At 48.9% G+C, this 20,867-nt stretch overlaps 1 protein-coding gene across 1 annotated transcript in view; it reads left to right on the forward strand.

Annotated features, from left to right (window-relative positions):
* Window positions 1–20,867, forward strand: part of GRXCR1 (glutaredoxin and cysteine rich domain containing 1) — a 130,798-nt gene that overhangs the window by 75,663 nt on the left and 34,268 nt on the right. The window contains exon 3 of the mRNA XM_075333995.1: window positions 10,373–10,612. Coding sequence (XP_075190110.1) covers window positions 10,373–10,612 — 240 coding nt within the window. The remainder of the gene's footprint in view (window positions 1–10,372; window positions 10,613–20,867) is intronic.

A 20,867-nucleotide genomic window follows, 5' to 3' on the forward strand; every position in this document is an offset into this window, starting at 1 on the left:
AGTGGGTCTTTTCAGTGACCTGCCTCATGTTGGAAATTGGGCAGTGCTTCATCGTGTGGAGATTGATTCCCCAGTTGGACGTCAATAAAAATGGCGCTGTCGGCAGCACATGCACAGTTTGCGATCTCGGCTCAATGACGTCTCTAAAAACCTTTGGCTGTGTTCCCACAATGAGTTTGAAGTTGAGATTTTGGTGTTATCTATTTTACAGTGTGAAAAATGCAGCATCTTACAGTTGGAGCAGAGTTGATGGGATTTAAAGAAATCTCCTGCCCACTGCGCTTTTTTGTTACTCAGCATACACTGACCTGCTTTGCATGTTCAAATCTGCAAATGTTAAATTCTCATAGTCATGAATACAGCTATTCAAGTCACTCCAATTTCACTACATGCACAAGAGCACTTGAAAATATTTGAAATTGAATTCCGATTTTAGCTTTTTATTTACTAGACGCAGCATGACAATGTATTTGTAGAAAGGGCTGGAGGCATCGGGAAAATTCGATAAAGAGGCACATTTACAGCCCTGTATTAAAGTATTAAATTAGTGCAACGCTTCTGTTTGTTTTGGCTGTTACTGAATAGAAATAGGGTACAATAGATTTGACAGGTTGGAGATTTGCAGATTTTAAAGAATAATTACAAAATAATTGTTTTAAACAAAACCACTATTCAGAAGGCAAGTACAGTATCCAAGATCTAGCCTCTCTGCTGCTGCACTTATCAAAGATCTCAGATACACTGATTATAAGGCTATTTGCTTTTCCCCGTGCAGTCACTCTGTATCATTCCATATGCCTGCAGACTCTTGTGGATCCTCACATTGCGCGCTCTGCATGCACTGAGGATTTCATGGTGTCGAGAATGATAAGCATGAAATATTCAGACTCCCGGGCAAAATCTGATTAGAGGGTGGCGGCCCTGCACAATACATTTGCATTGAGCGAGGCCCGATATATGAGTAAACATAAGTCTCCAGTCATCTGCAGTCACAAAAAGGGACACAGAGTGACTGTAGACTTAGAACAGCGCTAATAGTGGTAACTGGTAATTACTTCCTGTAATGCTGGATTCTCCGTCCCAGAAAATGTTTCCACTTATCATAATCTCAGTAGGAACTATTTTTCTTGGATATGAGTGTGGCACCCCAGCGGTCTGGTTGCCACAGTAGTGTTTTCCCACAAAGGTCAATACTAAGCCTGGAAGCAAGAGGGGGAGTCCTTTGGCCAGTAATTACCTACAAACAATGCAGTTCCTACTCGGGTAAGCAGGGGGAGCTCTAACCTGGGGGAGGAGTTAGTGATGTAGGGAGGAGAACCGGTTAGAACCAGCAAGGTCTGGTCAGCGTGAGTTTTTCAGTCAGAAAGAAAAGTGACAGTTGACAGGAATCCAGTGCAATCAGGAGTTGAGAGCAGACCGTTGAAGAGAGAGGAGCTTGAGTGAGGAGCTGGAGTAGTGCGGACATGCGAGCTGGCGTCTGGAGTTAAGATAGCTCAGCCCAGAAAAGCAAGGTCTGCAGAGAGGCACAGGAGGAAGTTTCTGGGGAGAGAAGCTGAACCGGCTCGCCTCAGAAGAAAACGCTAAAAAACGGACATCGGAGTCCGTGGTTGCCAGGGTGCTTGAGTCCCGGTAACCAAATCCGAAGGGCAGGAGGACTGCAGGTCTCCTGGCCCCAAAACAACCCGAAGGTACAGCCACACTTCAGGGGCCCGGTGTTGTCTCCAGCAGAGAGGCATCAGTGAAGACCCGCGCAGCCTACCATATGGGAACTGGAAGTACCACAAGTCCCAGCAGAGAGGGCCTCCGTCGAACTAATGCAGCGGGGTCTTGTAGAAGAGAAGAAAGCTTAGGGAGAAGGCCTCAATACTCACCTGGCCAGGGAGATACCCCCCCAACTGCTTCCAGGCCAACCGGATAGCTACCACCATCTGTACCGGTCTCCCAGGACTTCACCGGTTGTTGCAGAGTAAAAGGAAGGAGGTAAAGAAACTGCTGTGTTGGTCTGTTATTATCCGTATCCCGACCCCGCACCCTGAAGTCCACCAGGTTCCCAAAATAGACTTTGATACTGTGCACCGGGGTCCCGCTCCACTTGTGGGGAGCAAGAGATCACCTCAGCTGCGCCATCACAAACTGCCCTGGGGAACCTGCAGCACAGCCGTGGCCTCATAGCCGCAAAATACCACAGGTGGCGTCAGAAATTTTACTAAATATTAACTACAACTCCCATCATCATCTCCCCTTTATTATTAAAAGACACCGCCAGGGTCACGGAGCCGGATCCCCGCCACCGCTGACGTCCACGGAGTAGTCTGGCCCGGTTCTGAGTAACCCTAAGGTCCTGGGACGGGCGTGTCATGAATAATAATAAAAAAGTGTCTCCATCTTCTCAATTATTTGAGTACATAAAAATCGATTTTTTTTTTATGGACCCATAGACTTGAATTGAGCAAGTGCCATCAGATTCTTGGAGGCAAACTGTATATCCTTCAATTTCTTTCCTCGAACCACTCAGTCCAAGGAAAAAATAGAACATGTACACTACCTCATTGAATAACATTGGTCTAAGTGGGATCTGAATTTTTTCGCAAAATACAGTCATCTGCATAAGCCCTTAGACTCATAAAATAAAAGTTCATAAACTGTAGCCGACTTGGTGGATCTGATTCACTAAGGGAGCTCTGTTAGTTTAATATGAATGGCGGCCATAAGCCTAACATCAGCTGAACACACCAATATCAGTGGGATTGTGTCACGGGGTGGCAGGGGACAACAGGGGACTGGGGCTTCTAAACTGGCCATCAGGCTAGGGGATCATAGCTGTTCTTGATCCCAGTGATACGTCTGATGGTGATGATGTCTGGGCTACCTTCCTACCCCTGCTCCTGACCAGCGCTGATCTAGTACCCCCTCCCTCCCTACTCCAGGTGGTTGGGATAGGAGCATGTGTACACCAACAGTGAGAGACAAACAGGGGAAACCAAAACTCTGTCACACAGAATGCTCACACAGAGTAATCAGGCAACAAGTGATAAGGAGGAAAACTAAAGCAGGGAGGAAATAACTAGATGACAGAAGGAATTCCACAGCTAATGCAGTAAATCACCAGACTGAAAACCAACAGTACAAGGAGCAGAAAACTATAGATGGCGCAGGAACACAAATTCCTCCATATTTAAAAGGCGAGGAGTACCTGTGATACGTCTCCTGCAACATGTGATTGAAAATGTAACCAGCAGGCTAGCAAAATTACCTCCTGCTAGTCTGATCACTAATGAGCACACAGTTGGACGATGCCTGAGCCTTCCTGTGCAATTAGGAAGCACCAGAGAAAGTATAGTGAGGAGCGTGGTCTAAACAGTGTCTGATGCCACCATGATACTGGTAAGTTTAGAGCAAAACGCCGTGTGATACATTGGCTCTGTAATGTTTATGGGTAGTGTTGAGCGGACCCGAACTGTAAAAGTCCGGATCCGGATCCGTGTGGTTTCAGTGTCCGATCCGGGTCCGACCTGGACCCGGGAATCCGGCTGCACGATCTGGTTTCAGGTCTCTCTCTCTTTCTTTCTCTCTCTCTCTCTCTCTCTCAGTGTTCCTATATATGGAGGAATCGGGAGAGATAGCTGTTTGCTGATAGCTGTCTAATGTGTGAAAAAGAAGTAACTTGCATACAATGATAAGACAAAGCACATTTTTTTGAGTGCGGACTCATCCATGGGCATTATTAAGGTATCTCATACATGCTATAACAACCAGCACTACTTCTTGTGACCGCTGCCCTATAACAACCTTTTCACTACCAAGACCAGAGGTGAGTAAAGGTTGTGTTCTAATTTACATGGGAGTACCGTATATAGTAATTGAGAAGGGGTTGTCTGAGTAGTGAACAACCCCTTTAACTTGAAGTTAAAGGGGTTGTCCACTTTTACTTCCTGTTCACTAACAGCCTGTAACCTTGCATGATGTATGACTGGCACCTTATAGAACCTTACATGTTTACAAATTTTAACCACTTCCTCCTGACGAGAGGTGTGTGTGGCTGTATATTAGCATGTTCTACCCGTGCAACCTCAATCATATAACAATGAATCATATCTGCAATCTGCTGGGAACTAATATTTTAACCGCTCCTTATTTGAGAATTAGTAAGTCAGAAGTTAGATCAGTAGTGAAAGTTTGCTAAATATTCTTCTTTTACTTACAACAGCATTGTCATTTTTTCTGCCTTGGTGCAAAGGACATCAGGAAGTGCAAACATGTTGAATTGGCTTGAATTCTCAGATACTTGGGGCCTGTGTAGACATTGCAGAGTTGTTGCGCTTTTTTCTTGCACAGATTCGTCTCAAAACCTGAAGAGTTTCCTGATGCCAGCAAGGTGAATGATAATCCTGAAGTCTCATGCACTCATTGCTTCTTGCAGATTTGGTGCAAATTTAAACCTGCATCGAGTCAATTCTTTCAGCGTTTTTGCTTCGGATTTCACTTATACTAATGAGTGGGAAACATTTGCACCAAAAATGCATGTAAACAACACATAAAAAACGCACAAATAGATAGGGTAACAGATGGATATTCAGTACAGTATAAAAGGCCACTCAAAATAGCAATGAATAAATATGGAAGGCTGAGTTTCATATGGCCAAACATAGTTCCAAAAAGATGACTAGTACACCCACGTTAATAACAGATATTTATTACAAAAAATTCACATATAAATAGGGGTACTGTTATTAGAAAAACTGGATTCATATAAATACAAAACAGTGAAGGGTTAAAGAACAAACAGAGATCACCCTTCCAGGGACCCAGACAGCATTAATCAAATGTTCTATATAGGCAAACATACTGCGCAACCCATGGGGTAAAGTCTCTTAGTGAGGCCCACCAAAAAGTAAAACACACAAAGGGGCCCATAGGTTGTGCATAAATTAGAGCAACTGCTTACCCATAATAAGTGTCTATATAGTAGCCGTGTCCAAGGTCCGGTAAGGAAAAGGGGAGAAACGCCCCGACGCGTTTCACTTGTAGTGCTTCCTCGGGGGGCGATGTTTGGCCATATGAAACTCAGCCTTCCATATTTATACATAAAAAACGCAGCAGAAACACAGCAAAAGTTTTTGCCACTGCATTTTTACTGCCAAGAGATGCAGAAATGGTGCAGAAATTTCTGCACCAAACACATAGTGTGTGCGCATAGCCTAAAAGTGAAATAGTCACCTCTATTATTCATAAAGGATATATTATGTCTAAGGCCCCTTTCACAATGCATTCCAATCTCCGTTAAGTGGTCCATTTGTGGCTTCCATTTAAACCCCCCGCAAAACGGATTTCAGACATATATGCCAACGGGGCCACTGACTACAGTGGTGCAGACAGAGTCACCGTATGTTTTCTCCTGCACCAGTTTTGGGAGTGTACGCTTTCTGGAGGCAGACACCCGGATGTAGTAGACTGCATCCTAGACTGCATAGACTGTAGTAGACTCCAGCAAATGGTGCAGGACAGAACATACAATGACCCCGTCTGCACAATTATAGTCAATGGCCCCATTAGCGCATACATTAGAAACCCGTTTTGTGGAGGGTTTGGACTGAAGCCCCCGATGGGACCACTTAACGGGGAGAGGAATGCAATGACAAAGCAACCTAAGGTAATTGTAGAATGAGATAGGAGGATACAATATACAATGTGTGTCAAAGACCAGAGCACTTAATTTTTGTGAGTGGCAGATTACTTCCACTCACAAATATTCCAAAGCACTTACTTATAGTGTTTAAGGTTGACGGTAGACTTAAGTCTATTGAGTTCAACCCATAACCTAACATATTGATCCAGAGGAAGAAAATTCCTTCCCGACTCCACATTCGGCAATTAGACTAGTTCCCTGGATCAACTCCCCATCACAGAATCTCGTGCACATAACCAGTAATATTATATTTTTCAAGAAAAGCATCTAGGCCGCTCTTAAATTTTAGAAGTGAATAAAACATTACAACATTATGTGGCAGAGAGTTCCATAGTCTCACTGCTCTTACAGTAAAGAATCTGTGATTATGATAAAACCTTCTTTTCTATAGACATAGTGGATACCCCTTGTCGCTAGTTGCAGGCCTAGGTGTAAAAAGATCATTAGAGAGAGCTCTGCCCTTTCCCCTCATATATTTGTACATTGTAATTAGATCGCCTCTAAGCCTTCGTTTTTCCAAATTGAATAACCCCCAAGTTTAATAACCTATCTTGGAACTGCATTCCACTCATTCCTTTAATAACATTGATTGCTCTTCTCTGCATCCGCTCAAGTTCAGCTATGTCCTTCTTATACAGCGGAAACCAAAATTGTACACAGCTAAGTGTGATTGTACTAGTGGTAGGGGTAAAACTATTTCTTCTCATGAGCATATATGCCTCTATTAATGTATCCCATTATTTTATTAGCCTTGCCAGCAGCTGCCTGACACTGGTCAGTAAAGTTGAGTTTGCCGTCCACCCATACACCCAAGTCTTTTCCTGTTTTTCTTGCTATTTGCTTTCATCCACACCAGTCTTCCCAATCAGGATTCCGTTTAAACATAAGAGCATAAAGAAAACAAAAAAGGTGTCCTTTTAAAAAAAAAATAAAAAAATAATAAATAAATAAAAAAGTTAAAAAAAATGGAGCATAGACACACTTTAGATATGTGTGGAGACCTTAACTTCTGCTCTCCTCTTCTTATAGCAGCAATTCTTAAGTCACACGATCCTTATGATTCCATCTTTCAAATGTAGACAACAAACATGATCTATACTCCAAAAAAATGGTAATCTATTCACTAAACTTGAAATACATAATTTGCTTAATAAAACAGCATGAAAAATATGCAGTCATCCATTGCATTTCAGGGTAAACCTGTTTATCAAGGATAGATTTCAATTATGCTGATTATGCACAGTCACTATACTGTGCCGAGCACTGAATATTCATAAGCTTGTTCAAAGAACTGGTGAAAACAAATACAGTATATAATTCTCAAAAGGAAGCAAAAAGTACATAATAAAGACACATCTAAGATACTTTTGAATAAATTACAAAAAAGCAGACATGATTTAAAATAATTTCAAAAGTACAATGAAGTGTACAAAAAAGGCTCACAGCGAAGATTACAGGGGTGAGCCACAACTAAAATGTATTTTAATCCTAAATGTATATTTAGTGAATGTCATAATCTAATCTCTTTTATAATGCAATTCAATTAAAAAGTCCCCATTGTTTCCGCACTATTTCCTCTTTGACAATGCTTCCTTTGAGAATCCCAGTTCAAGCTGGAATAGTCAAATGAGTCATCATCAGGAGGCAGAGGTTGCAGTCACTTTTGTAAACCACATCCAATCCAGTGTCACAGCCCCCCCTCCCCTGACATCAAACATCATCAGTGATGTCCATTTAAGGGGCTGGGCTAGTCCCGACTCTACTGAGCATGTGTTGGTTGTCAATTCCAAAGCATGCTCAATAGAATTTTGTCACTGCGCAAAGAGACAGTGGGTTCATTCGCCAGTTCTGATCAGAAGTGACAACCTGGCAAGAGAGCGCACTGTCAATGAACTTTGTAAGATTACGTTGCATGCAGGAAAAGCAGAGACCAGTGCTGACCCCGGAAGTAATGTCACCTTTGCTTTTCCTGCACACTGGCCATTCTTCTTTTAATGTTCCTTGACAGTGCTCACTCTTGCCGGCTTGTCACTTCAGACCAAAGCTGGTGAGGAAGTGCAATGTCACTGTGCATATTGCACAGTGATCAGAATATACTAAGCATATGTCAGAATTGACAACTGATGCAGGGAGCGGGCAGAAACTGCATTGAGCAAGGCTGTGCCTCTCTAGTCGAAATGCAGCCGAGAGTATGTGTCGCGGGCGGAGGAGGGGACGCCGCGCTCTCCCTACTGCTCGGGTCCGGCTGGCACTGCGGACTGCTGCCGCTGCTCGGTGGCTCGAGCGACGGGCCGGATCCCGGGGGCTCGAGCGGCGCTCCTCGCCCGTGAGTAAAAAGGGGATTGGGTGTTGGGATAGTTTATTGTCCGTGACGCCACCCACGGTTGTGGTGATTTGTTGACACCACCGCTGCTCTGTATGGGGATCCCGGGAGTGGTGGTATGGAGCAGCCAGATGTTAATCCTCCCCTCCGTGGGTAGGGGGTTGGTTGTCCCGGGGCCCAATGATGAGGTGGGTTATGCAGGGTTAGGTGGGGTGCAGGGACGCGGGGGCAGCTCCGTGCCTTGCGGCACTGTGGTACTCACTCAGCCTGAGACAATGACACAGTTCTCGGTAAAACACACGGCTGGAAAGACGGTTCCCACGGACGGCTGCACTTGCTTTCCCCAGTAGGTGACGGTCCCTTTTTCCTGCACCTACAGTGATGATGGTTGCGATGGGTTCCCACCGGTAACCCGCTCCCCGGCTTGGATATGGGCCGGAGGAGCCCTACTTTGCCCGCAGGCGCTGGCCCTGAGAAACTGGTGCCCTGGCGGTGGCGGTGTCTCTCTATTACGGTTGGACTGTTGCCTTCAATCGGGACTTGGTTGTTAGGAGACAGATGTCCCCTTCACTGACGGATTTGGCAAATTATGGCGACTCCTAGCCTTGCCGGGATCCGAAAGGTCCCTGTCCTGGTGCTGACTGTTCTTCGTATACTGCTCCGGTACCGCCGGGTCACCACCCGTCCGCGGTCCTTCCAGCAACCTCCGAGCAGTCCCCCTGCAGACTATCACCGCCGTCTGCTGACCTTGCTGTCACTATCCGGGGCACGCACCCGGACTAACTTCAGGCTTTACTACTCTTTCTTTGCTGTCACTTCTCTTCTTAACTTGACTCCTCTAACCCTCAGCTAGACTTCAACTTTAACTCCTTCCACTTCCTCCTCCAAACTCTATCTGCCTGGTTCTCCCGCCTCCAGGGCTGTGAACTCCTCGGTGGGCGGAGCCAACCGCCTGGCCCACCCCCTGGTGTGAACATCAGCCCCTGGAGGAAGGCAACAAGGATTTTGGTAGCCTAGGTGTTCCTAACTGGGGTGTAGGGTGTGGTGGTGTTGTGACCTGTGACCCCTGGCTTGCCCAGGGCGTCACATATGCATATTGCATACTTGCAGCCACATGACCTCTGTTCCCGAGTCTGACACCAGAGAATCCTTATAGCCCACAGTGTGAGCAATGTGAGGATTCATAAGTCTGTAGTCACATAGAGAGACACATAGAGTGACTGCAGACTTGACATTTTAGACCAGAGAACCCCTTTCATGGAGCTAAAGACCTAAATGGAGCTAAGTTATGCTGCTGTTCCCTGCAACCAATTGTGTCTGTTTCCTCGCCTTCGGACAATTGAGCAGGAAGTCAGGACAGTGCTCACATCCTGCTCAAATGTCCGAAGGTGGGGAGACAGACATCGGGCACTGATTGGTCAGGGGGCCCACGGCTCAAAACAATGTAACATAGGCCTGGAGAATGCAAGTCCAGACAACGCTGGAACCAGGGATACACCAGGGCGGCATGGTGGCTCAGTGGATAGCACTGCAGCCTTGCAGCACTGGGGTCCTGGGTTTGAATCCCACCAAGGGCAACATCTGCAAGGAGTTTGTATGTTCTCCCCGTGTTTGCGTGGGTTTCCTCCGGTTTCCTCCCACACTCCAAAAAAAACATACAGATAGGGACTTTAGATTGTGAGCCCCAATGGGGACAGTGTTCCTGATGTATGTAAAGCACTGCGGAATATGTTAGCGCTATATAAAAAATAAATATTTGATTTGATTTGATTTACACCGGTGGTGAGTATAGGCTTATTTATTTTTATGTGGGAAAACAAGTGAAATGAAAAAGGGTGGTCCAAGTACTGGATATCCCCTTTAACACTAGAAGTCCCAGAAATTTCGAGCTCCCCCCTGAAGTCCCGAAAGAGGGTCAAATGACCAAATACAATAAACTGAATAGAAATAACTAAAATATATCTTTGTACCGTGTTAGCCAGTAGAGATAAAAAAATTGTTTAAAAGAACTGAGAGTCCTCAGTGGTTGATACATTTTAATGGCTAACTGGAATCAGTTAGCCATTAAAAGGTATCAACCACTGAGGACTCTCAGTTCTTTTAAACAATTTTTTTAGTACTAACTAGAAACTAAATGGTTAAACTCAATGGAAAACAACAACCTCCTGTGGTGCGACAGTAATGGCCTTAATTACAGAACAAAAGACGGTGATTATAGGATGTTAGCTAAAATCTTTCAGGTCATTCGACCCCGTCTCTGGTTTCCAAAGGTAGAAAGTTAAATGACCCCTCTCTGGGACTTCTAGTGTTAACTTATCATATCTGATTTTACATTCTATAATACAAAATTCATTTTCTTGCAGTCCACCACCACCTTGGAATACGGGCGGATTGTGATTTATACTACAAGTCTCCGTGTAGTAAGAAACACTTTCGAGAGGTGTGAAATAGTCCGGAAAATCTTCCAAAATCACAGAGTAAAATTTGAAGAAAAGAATATTGCTCTTAACAGTGAATATGGGAAAGAGGTTGACGAGAGATGTCGATGGGTGTCTGAAATGCCATCTCTACCTGTTGTATTCATTGATGGCCATTATCTTGGGGTAAGTGAATGTTATTGTGTAATTATTAATCTGATTTGGACCTAGATACTTTAAAAAACTTTAAAGGAATATGTGACCACGTTTTTGCTACCTAATATAAAAACATCTTACTGTAGAGACAGAGACCCTGATTCCAACAGTGTTTCACTTACTGGGCTGCCTGTTGTAGTTTTGATAAAATTACTGTTTTTTCAGCAGATTTCCACTAGAAGATAAGTAAACCTGTTGCAATATAGTTCTTGTTCATTACCTCTTTCTAATTATGTCTATGAACAGTGTACACCGAAAGCTATCAATCAGATGTGTGGGCGAGGATATCCTGAGCTCAGCATTCAGAGAACGGGTAGATTTGCAGCAGCTAAAACCGTGATTGTATCAAAACTGCCACATATCGACCAGCAAAGTGACACATAGCTGGAATCAGGAACTCTGCAACATGTTATGCTGCTCTTAAATGGGGTAGTAAAATTGTTAGTTGCATATATCTCAATCTTTATAGATAACAACAGTCACATATCTCAATAAAGACCAATAAACATAGTACAACTTGTAGCATAATGCAAAACTCTGGCACCACATTTGATTGCAATGTCTGGATATAGGATTTGGACAAAATTAAAGTGTCTATCTTAGTAGTTAGAGTGTCATATATCTTGAAATCATAATCAAAATCTAAAGTGCCTAGTGCAAAACCTACCCATAATACACAGTGTTAAGTAGGACCTTCCATGCAGCCCCTATAAATAATGAAATGCGTGGTGAGTCACTGTCCATGGCTATATTCTCAGAGACTCATGTCCCAAGAAAGAATTTTAAAGCCAGTTACATTCCTACACTGCTAAAGTATATGCACTTAGTGCAAGGTCTAGGAAAAAAAATAAAGGAGGGATTGCAGTAGACCCTAGAAGAGACATAGAGGAGAACCTCTGAAAACCTTTGTTTCCCATTTGAAAAGAGTAGGACTCCTAGACTGGTAAACCCTATACACTATGTACAAGGGATGAAAAAACATTTACCCCTGGGGGGGTGTATATATATGTGTGAGTGTGTGTGTGTGTGTGTGTGTGTGTGGGTGTGTGTGTGTATGTGTGTGTGTATATGTGTCGCCCTGGGCAAGCCAGGGGACACAGGTCACACACCACTACACCCCACACTCCAGGTAGGCACATCACAGCTAACCAGAAATCCTTGTTGCCTTCCTCCAGGAGTCTGATGATGCACACCAGGGGGTGGGCCAGGCGGTTGGCTCCACCCACCGAGGAGCTCACAACTCTGGAGGCGGGAGAAACCAGGCAGATTAGCCCAGGCAGGGCAAGAGTGCAGTCTAGTCAGGGAGGAGGAAGTGGAAGGAGTGAAGGAGTAGTCTAGACAGGGCAAAAGTAAACAGCAAAGTGAAAGTGAAAGTAGGAAAGTGGAAAAAGGAGGAAAGCAAGTAAAGTGACAGAAAAGAAAGAAAGCCTGAAGGGTCCAGCTTTGTGGAGGGCCAGATCAGCAAGGTCAGCGACGGCGGTGACTGTCTGGAGGGGGACCGTTTGGAAGTTCCTGGAAGGACCCCGTTGGCTGTGTGCCCGGTGGTCTGGAGCAGTGTTCCGAAGGACAGTCAGCACCAGGGCAGGGGCCTCTCGGACCCCGGCAAGGCTAGGAGTCGCCAGATTTGCCAAATCCGTCAGTGAAGGGGACGTAGATCCCCCAACAACCAAGTCCCGATTGAAGGCAACAGCCCAACCTGAACCGGAGAGACACCGCCACCGCCACGGCACCAGTTTCTCAGGGCCAGCGCCTGCGGGCAAAGTGTAGAGCTCCTCCGGCCCAGATTGCAGCCGGGGAGCGGGTAACCGGAGGGAATCCACCGCTACCACAAGTAAAACATAGGTGCAAGGAAGAGGGACATCACCGTCACCTACCGGGAGTGCAGGTGCAGCCGTCTGTGGGACCGTCCTACCAGCCGTTTGGTTTACCGTACAAACTGTGTCCACGTCTCAGGCTGAGTGAGTACCACAGTGCCGCAAGGCACAGCGCTGCCCCCGCGTCCCTGCGCCCACCAGGCCCTACACTTTACATCTCATCACTGGGCCCCGGGATCACCAACCCCTACCCACGGAGGGGCAACACAACTCCTGGCTGCTCCGCATCACCATCCCCGGGACCCCCATACTGAGCAGCGGTGGTGCAATCACCACAACCGTGGGTGGCGTCACGAACTATAACAATCCCCACACCCAACAAACACCCCCTTTCACTCACGGGCGAGGAGTGTCGCTCGAGAAACCCCGGGATCCGGCCCACAGCTCGAGCCACCAGGAGCAGCTGCCGGACCCGAGCAGAAGGGGTGAGCGCGGTGTGCTGACACCCTCCTCCCCGCCCGCGACAACTTGGCGTCACGAACAGGATCTTACCGCTCTGCCGTTTGGTAGAGGTGCGCCTTGTTACCGCCGGAGGTATCCGGCAGAAAAATTTCAGAAGCCGCCATCTTTGGCGCGAAAAGTTCCCGCTCGAGCGTCTTCTCGAGCAGTAGAGGCGCGAAGGCCGAAACCCCGCCCCGAGAGAGGAGGGACCGGAAAGAGCTAAGGGGGACACGATGGCGGCTGGACGCGTGTAAGTGTGGCGTCGCAACAAACAAACTGGAACCCCCGATCCATCGACCCTAACGGAAAATGTCCGCCCCGCCGAGCTATGCGGAGGCGGCCGAGCTGGTGCCCGGGACAGCGGCATGGCTGAGGGCCCGAACGGTGGAGATTTGCCGTCATTATCAGAGGCAGATCGGCGGGCTGATGGAGCAATGGGCCGCAGAGGTGGAGGCGCTAGTTGCCGTAGCGTGAGTGTATGGAATGGAGGAACCGGAGAGTGACCCACGCCCCCGTGTCCCGGAGGGATCGGCCGCTGCGGCTGAGGGACCCGGTCTGACCCTGACTCCTAGGTTGCCTCCGTCCTACTTGCTCGCATGCTGCACGGCACCTGGCCCGTTGGGTGTACACCCCCCCGTGATTGCAGCCCAGGGAGCAGCAAGCCTGGAAGCTACGGCGGTTGGAAGCTACCTGTCTGGTGCGGAAGCTGTTGATGGTGACTCCGGGCCTGACACCGAGCCCATGTCGGAGGAAGAAGGGTCCGCCACAGCCGAAGAATCTGAGTAGGGCATCGGATGCCTGTTGCACCGTCCCCGTTGGGACCACCACTGGAGTTTGTTGTTATTTAAAAGTTTTGAAAAATGATAAGGAAAATGAAAATGCCCGAAGTTTAACCTGATTTGCTGATGTGATTGAACCGGCTGGAGCCGGCACCGTTGTCCCCGTGGGGACCGTTAAAAGTTTATTTGCATGGGAACTATCCATGGACAAGCCCGTGAACTTGCAGGGTACCACAAACGTTAAGTGGCTTGTAAATATGTTGGTTACCGTTACCGTTTCCGCCATACCGCCTCCGGAGAGGCAGGTTGGAGGGAGGGCCCTGAGCAGAGCAGGCCAGGGCCCAGCCACCAAAGGAACCGGTGGCCACCCTCTGGAGGGGAAGGACAGATCCCGCTCGGGTAACTTGTGCTGGACTGTGGGTCAAGGGGTGCTGCCTGGGCTTTAGGGGCAGCATCAGGACCAGGTTGCTTGGGTGGGAGAGAGCGGAAACCGTGACCGTAAACCGTTGCAACGTTTAAGTAAATGTGCCTCCCGTCTTGGGAAGAGTTTTGATTAAAAATGTTATTTATGTTTTCTTAACCCTGTTACCCCCTTTTTACAGAAAAATAAAACCGGTGTAGGACGGCAGCCCGCGGACGGTCTGCATTTTGCTAAGGGGGAATGTGTCGCCCTGGGCAAGCCAGGGGACACAGGTCACACACCACTACACCCCACACTCCAGGTAGGCACATCACAGCTAACCAGAAATCCTTGTTGCCTTCCTCCAGGAGTCTGATGATGCACACCAGGGGGTGGGCCAGGCGGTTGGCTCCGCCCACCGAGGAGCTCACAACTCTGGAGGCGGGAGAAACCAGGCAGATTAGCCCAGGCAGGGCAAGAGTGCAGTCTAGTCATGGAGGAGGAAGTGGAAGGAGTGAAGGAGTAGTCTAGACAGGGCAAAAGTAAACAGCAAAGTGAAAGTGAAAGTAGGAAAGTGGAAAAAGGAGGAAAGCAAGTAAAGTGACAGAAAAGAAAGAAAGCCTGAAGGGTCCAGCTTTGTGGAGGGCCAGATCAGCAAGGTCAGCGACGGCGGTGACTGTCTGGAGGGGGGCCGTTTGGAAGTTCCTGGAAGGACCCCGTTGGCTGTGTGCCCGGTGGTCTGGAGCAGTGTTCCGAAGGACAGTCAGCACCAGGGCAGGGGCCTCTCGGACCCCGGCAAGGCTAGGAGTCGCCAGATTTGCCAAATCCGTCAGTGAAGGGGACGTAGATCCCCCAACAACCAAGTCCCGATTGAAGGCAACAGCCCAACCTGAACCGGAGAGACACCGCCACCGCCACGGCACCAGTTTCTCAGGGCCAGCGCCTGCGGGCAAAGTGTAGAGCTCCTCCGGCCCAGATTGCAGCCGGGGAGCGGGTAACCGGAGGGAATCCACCGCTACCACAAGTAAAACATAGGTGCAAGGAAGAGGGACATCACCGTCACCTACCGGGAGTGCAGGTGCAGCCGTCTGTGGGACCGTCCTACCAGCCGTTTGGTTTACCGTACAAACTGTGTCCACGTCTCAGGCTGAGTGAGTACCACAGTGCCGCAAGGCACAGCGCTGCCCCCGCGTCCCTGCGCCCACCAGGCCCTACACTTTACATCTCATCACTGGGCCCCGGGATCACCAACCCCTACCCACGGAGGGGCAACACAACACCTGGCTGCTCTGCATCACCATCCCTGGGACCCCCATACTGAGCAGCGGTGGTGCAATCACCACAACCGTGGGTGGCGTCACGAACTATAACAATCCCCACACCCAACAAACACCCCCTTTCACTCACGGGCGAGGAGTGTCGCTCGAGAAACCCCGGGATCCAGCCCACAGCTCGAGCCACCAGGAGCAGCTGCCGGACCCGAGCAGAAGGGGTGAGCGCGGTGTGCTGACACCCTCCTCCCCGCCCGCGACATATAGAGAGATTATTAGAGGTAGGCCCCTAAAAAGTGAGTAGTAGGGCATCACACACATCCTGGAAAAATTAAAAGTGAGGGCCGCATCATGACCCTCTTGATATGGTGGATGAGGAACCCACAAAAAAAAAGAAAACAGGAAGTATGTATGTGGCGCCCCATGGCTTCTGGCACCACAGGGTATTACACCCCTTTTCAGTGGTAATATCTATCCCGGGTCAGGAGGGGGTTAACCTGCCGGTGCCTTCACAAAACACATACAAACAACAGTAAGGGTTGGACTAGGGCAGACAAGATAATTAGCCATCACGAAGCATGGGATTTTCCCAGTCGCTAGGACAACCACTGGGGGCGGGCACCATATGGGGTAGAAGTAGGCGCAACCAACACACTTGAGACAGAACCTTCCTGGGCACAACTTGGGAGAACACCTTGCCCTGACAACTGGAGTTAGTGTTTCTCTTTGTGGGCTCATAGCTTGGAGCAGGAGGCTCAGCCCGGGTTTCGGATAGTAACTGAGGAACACTTCACTAACAGACTTTCACGGGCACCGGCGGTGACCCCCGACGGATTCGGGATTGGCTGGAGCACATCGTGGCAGAGAATGGTACCCTGGGCAGCAGCTGAAAGACTTGTGAGTAAAAAGACTTGGAACCACAGCCCCTGTCTCTGCCTCTCCTTTGACCAACTCCGACGCCCAGCGCAGAGGCGCCAATGGGGACTACCACCACCCCCGTTCTCCATCATCCATAGAAAATAAAAGAGTGGGCAGCACTCTGCAGGTAGCTTCAGACAGCTTTATTTTTCGATGCTGACAGGTGTAATAGACATGAGGGAGTGGAGGGAGGGGAGCACTTTTCCTTCTACGTTCTCCATCATCCGCTCTGCCTGTGGGGAGTGACACCATCCCGGCTGCACCCTAACATCTGCCCAGGTGAGAGACCCTTTATCGTCAGCCGCATACCTGGCCACATACCACAGGTGGCGTCACGATCATCCTAAAAAGACTTTCCTAACCATCACCCCCATCCTCCACCTCAGACTACCACCCTCATCCTCCATTCTTGCCTCCCATCCACCGCCATTTTTCCCTTGCTGTACACCTCGGGGCAACGGAACCGGGCCAAGCCACCCTGTGACTAAGCAGAGGATTTGAACCCCCGGACCGGCTACGAGTAGGTCCAAATCAGCTGCCTTGTGGGGCGCTACATATACCCTTGTTTGGGTGTGAAGGAGTGAATAGGAAAGCCATACAAAAAAGGAGCATTTTACTTGACTTTATTTTCAGCTGCTGTCATACGGTGGGGTTGAGAAGTCTGGGTCAATGCAGGCCTTCTTTATTTTAATAAGAGTCAGCCTGTCAGCATTATCAGTTGATAGATGGATGTGCCTATCAGTTATTTTAGCAGAACTCAAAACCCGCTCTGACAAAATGCTAGTGACAGGGTAGCACCTTCAAGGTCTAGAGGAACAGTTCATGCCATGTGTCCAGCTTGGATACCCAACAGTTGTAAGGCTCACCAGACAGAAATCACGGAAGATAGTGGTACATTCTGGGCTCTGGGAGTGTCTAATGAAACTGTCTCAGAACTTTGATAGTGTTCCCCTGCCTCTGATGAACTTGGTGTGTGTCTCCCTCATGTCTCCTCCTTGGTTGCCCAAGGAACTATGACATCTGCCACCAGTATTGTCAGGTGAGATTTGTTTGACCAATTCTCCAACTATGGCCTTTGCGTAATGCACCATTTTAGTAGCCCTCTCTGCCACACGAAGGAGTGATGGAAAGTTTTCCTTGTAGCATCGGTCGTGAAGGGTGAGGAACCAGTAATCTGCATTGGCCAAACTGTATAATGCAAGAGTCCAGAGAAAGGCAGTGGAACATAAAGTCAACCTTGTGTGCCAGACTCTCAAAAGGCAAGACTTCCCTGTCCCCACTAGGAGAATGACTCTCCATCTCCTCCTTCTCATCCCTCTCTTCCTCCTGCTCCTCCTCTTCAGGCCATCCACACTGAACAGACGGCATGCAGCTAGTGTTGTTAGTACCCACTGTAGTGCAGGCAACCATCTCCTGTTCCTCCTCCTTCACCTCCTCAGCCTCCTCCTCTTCATTATCTCAAAATCCACGCTGAGAAGATGAAATGAATCTGGGCTGTGTAGTGTCACCCTGTGAACTTTCTTCCTTTATCTCTACCTGGTTGGCATACAAAGCTTTCTCTTTAATTGTGAGCAGCGTTTGAGTAGGCACAGAAGCGGGATGATTATGCTGATTATGACATCATCACCGCTAACCATTTTGGTTGATTCCTCAAAGTTTTGAAGAACCGCACAGATGCCAGACATCAATGGCCATTCGTTGATTCTTATGTGCGGAGGCTGACTGGAATACTGACGGGCATGTTGTAGCTGGGATTCAATTACTGCACTCTGCTGCTCACAAATCCTTGCCAACGCATGTATTGTTGAGTTGTGATGCCCTGGCGCCCCAGGTGGTCACACATAGAATAGGCCCCTGCATAACACATTCCCTCACAGGGTTACACCAAGCCAACAAAACCCTAGTCACCCCCCCCAGGGTAGGACAGGCACACCAGTGGGCGGGACCAGGTGGAAGGACAACGCCCACCTAGGGGTCTAGAGAACCCGGGGCGGGAAAAAAGTCAGTTCAGTTAAGTTTTATTTCAAGTTCGAGTTGGAGTGGAGAGGAGTAGGAGTGAGATAGGAGAAAGTGCAAGTGAAGTCAGAAAGGAAAGGCGTCGGGGTTGGAGCCCCGGCGTTCTGGCTAGGTGGCAGACGGTGGTCAGTGTCTGACAGGAGACGGGAAGACGGCTGCCGGAGATCCGAGGTGGTCCAGGACAGGGTAGGAGCCCGCCGGTACCGTCACCGGAGAACCGACCCGGAAACCGTGCACAGAGTGGGTACCTGGACCCTGAAGCAGAGTACGGAACCACCGACTTTGTTAATTAGCCAGTTGAGGACAGGATTACAGGTCCTGTCCCACCCAAAGTCCCAAAAGCAGACCAGCAGCCCACCGAGAGGGATAGGGCATCCGCCAGGGCCCCTTGAGATCCCACGGGTCAGAGTCTGCGGGCAAGGCTCCCATCTGAAGTTCTGGGAGCGGACTCCCGAGTTCCAGACCGAGAAGTCCAAAAGAGAACTAAAATAGTGCAGAGGAAAGTGACACAGACCATCACCCTGGGTGAGGGACCAGAATACACCCGACCGCAGAGCTCCGGCCACTGGCACCTTGGTTTACCAAGGACTTGTGTGATTTCTTTAATAGTGAGTACACCAACATCCTCAGTCTGTCTGGGCGCGCCGGCCCCTGCAATCACCATCCTCAGCACTTAGACATTGGGTCCCGGGGCATCCATCCCTACCCACGGAGGGTTAATAACAGCTAGCTGCCATCCCAACGCCCCGAGTGCTCTCTAATAGCAGCAGTGGTACCTCATTTTACCACACACCGAGGGTGGCGTCACGGACTGTATACAATATCCCCACATACCATTATCCCCCTTTTACTTCGAAGTATCCGCGAGACCCCCGGGTCAGGAGACCCCTCGAGCCACACTGCAGATCCGGATCCGAGCAGCCCGGCTGCTGACGTGGCGGCAGTACAGAGTTCCAGGCATGGGCAGATTGCAAACCAGTCAGCGAGCTAGCACTTGCAAGCCCTGCCTGGTGGCAGCTGTAGCTGAGTTTCAAAATGGGAGAACACGTGGCATATCTTGACAAATAGCTCAAGCAAATCTGGGTGGGTTTTCAGAAAGCGCTGAGCCACGAAGTTGAGCATGTAGGCCAGGCATGGTACATGTGACAGTTTGTCAAGCTTCAGAGCTGCCACCAAGTTACGGCCATAATCACATATGACCATCTCTGGTTTGAGGTTCAGTGACGACAACCACAGATCTGTCTGGTCTGTTAGACCTTTCAACAAATCTATGGCTGTGTGCTATTTGTCTCCTAAAGAAATTAGTTTCAGCAGAGCCTATTGCTGCTTCATCAAGACAGTGCTGCAGTCCTTCAAACTTGAGACTGATATGGGCAACAATTCAGAGATGGAGGAAGAGGAGGAGGGGTTGCAGAAACTGGTGTAGGAGATGGAGGAAACCCTGATGGAACTAGGGCTGAAATTCGTTCCAGGCTCGGACTTGTTCCCGACCTCCACCAGGTTCACCCAGCGTTCCATATTGGAAATGTAGTGTTCCTTGCTTCACTTGTCCACGTGTTGGTAGTTAAGTGGACATTCCTATTAACTGCGTTTGTGAGGACACGAGTGAGGTTATTGGACAAGTACTTAAGTAAAGCAGGGATGGCATATTGGTTGAAATAGTGGCAGCTAGGGTGAAGTACCGAGGGACAGTCGTTGCCATCAGGTTGCAGGAAGCCTCAGTGTCCACAAGCCTAAACTGCAACATTTCCATGGAAAGCAGTCTGGCAATGTGGCTGTTTAGTGTTTGGACCTGTGGATGGATGTGACACTCCCCTTCAGGGCCTGGGAGCTACTCGTTACCGGGCTGGCTATGTCTTCTGTGATGCCGCGGTAGCGAGGCCCGGCTCCGTGACCCTGGCGGTGTCGTTCAAAGTGAAGGGAGTTATTTACAAGGGGAAATAGTTCATGACGCCACCTGTGGTATGCAGCAACATGGACGCCGCAGCTGAGTTGGTAAAGCTCTCCACAGGTAGAGCTGAGTCCCAGGGCTGATCACGGTGTTGTGGAATAATGGCGGGGTGCAGGGCCGGAGGCGCAGGGTATAACTGGGCGACACAGGAATGCAGTCACAAGGTCTTTACTCACAGTTTGAGATGCTGCCCTCGGAGCACTAAGACCTGCTGTGATGAGGCTCCAGCCAACCCTGGGTAGTTCGGAGGCCAAGACCGTTCCCTTCTGTATACGTTTCCTGGTCGTCTTCCTGCACTAGCTTCTCCCTCCTGCCTTGTGCCCTCACACACAGAGCCCCGAGCCGGTGTCCGTGGACCCTGTCGAGTAGCTTGAAGCTATATCCCTTGACCCTATGTGGTCACCTTTTGATTGGATGTGTGTGGATGTGGCTCAAGTACTTGCAGTAGCCTTAGCCTCCGGTTTGCTAGCTCAGCCTTGTAGCTCTCCACTAGTTGAGGGGCCTGTCCCCTATGCGGCCAAGTCCCTCCATTCCGGTATGCCATCTGTGGAACGAGATCACGGGTGTATGGCGCA

The sequence above is a fragment of the Anomaloglossus baeobatrachus genome, chromosome 1, assembly GCF_048569485.1.
Source record: "Anomaloglossus baeobatrachus isolate aAnoBae1 chromosome 1, aAnoBae1.hap1, whole genome shotgun sequence".
NCBI lineage: Eukaryota > Metazoa > Chordata > Amphibia > Anura > Aromobatidae > Anomaloglossus > Anomaloglossus baeobatrachus.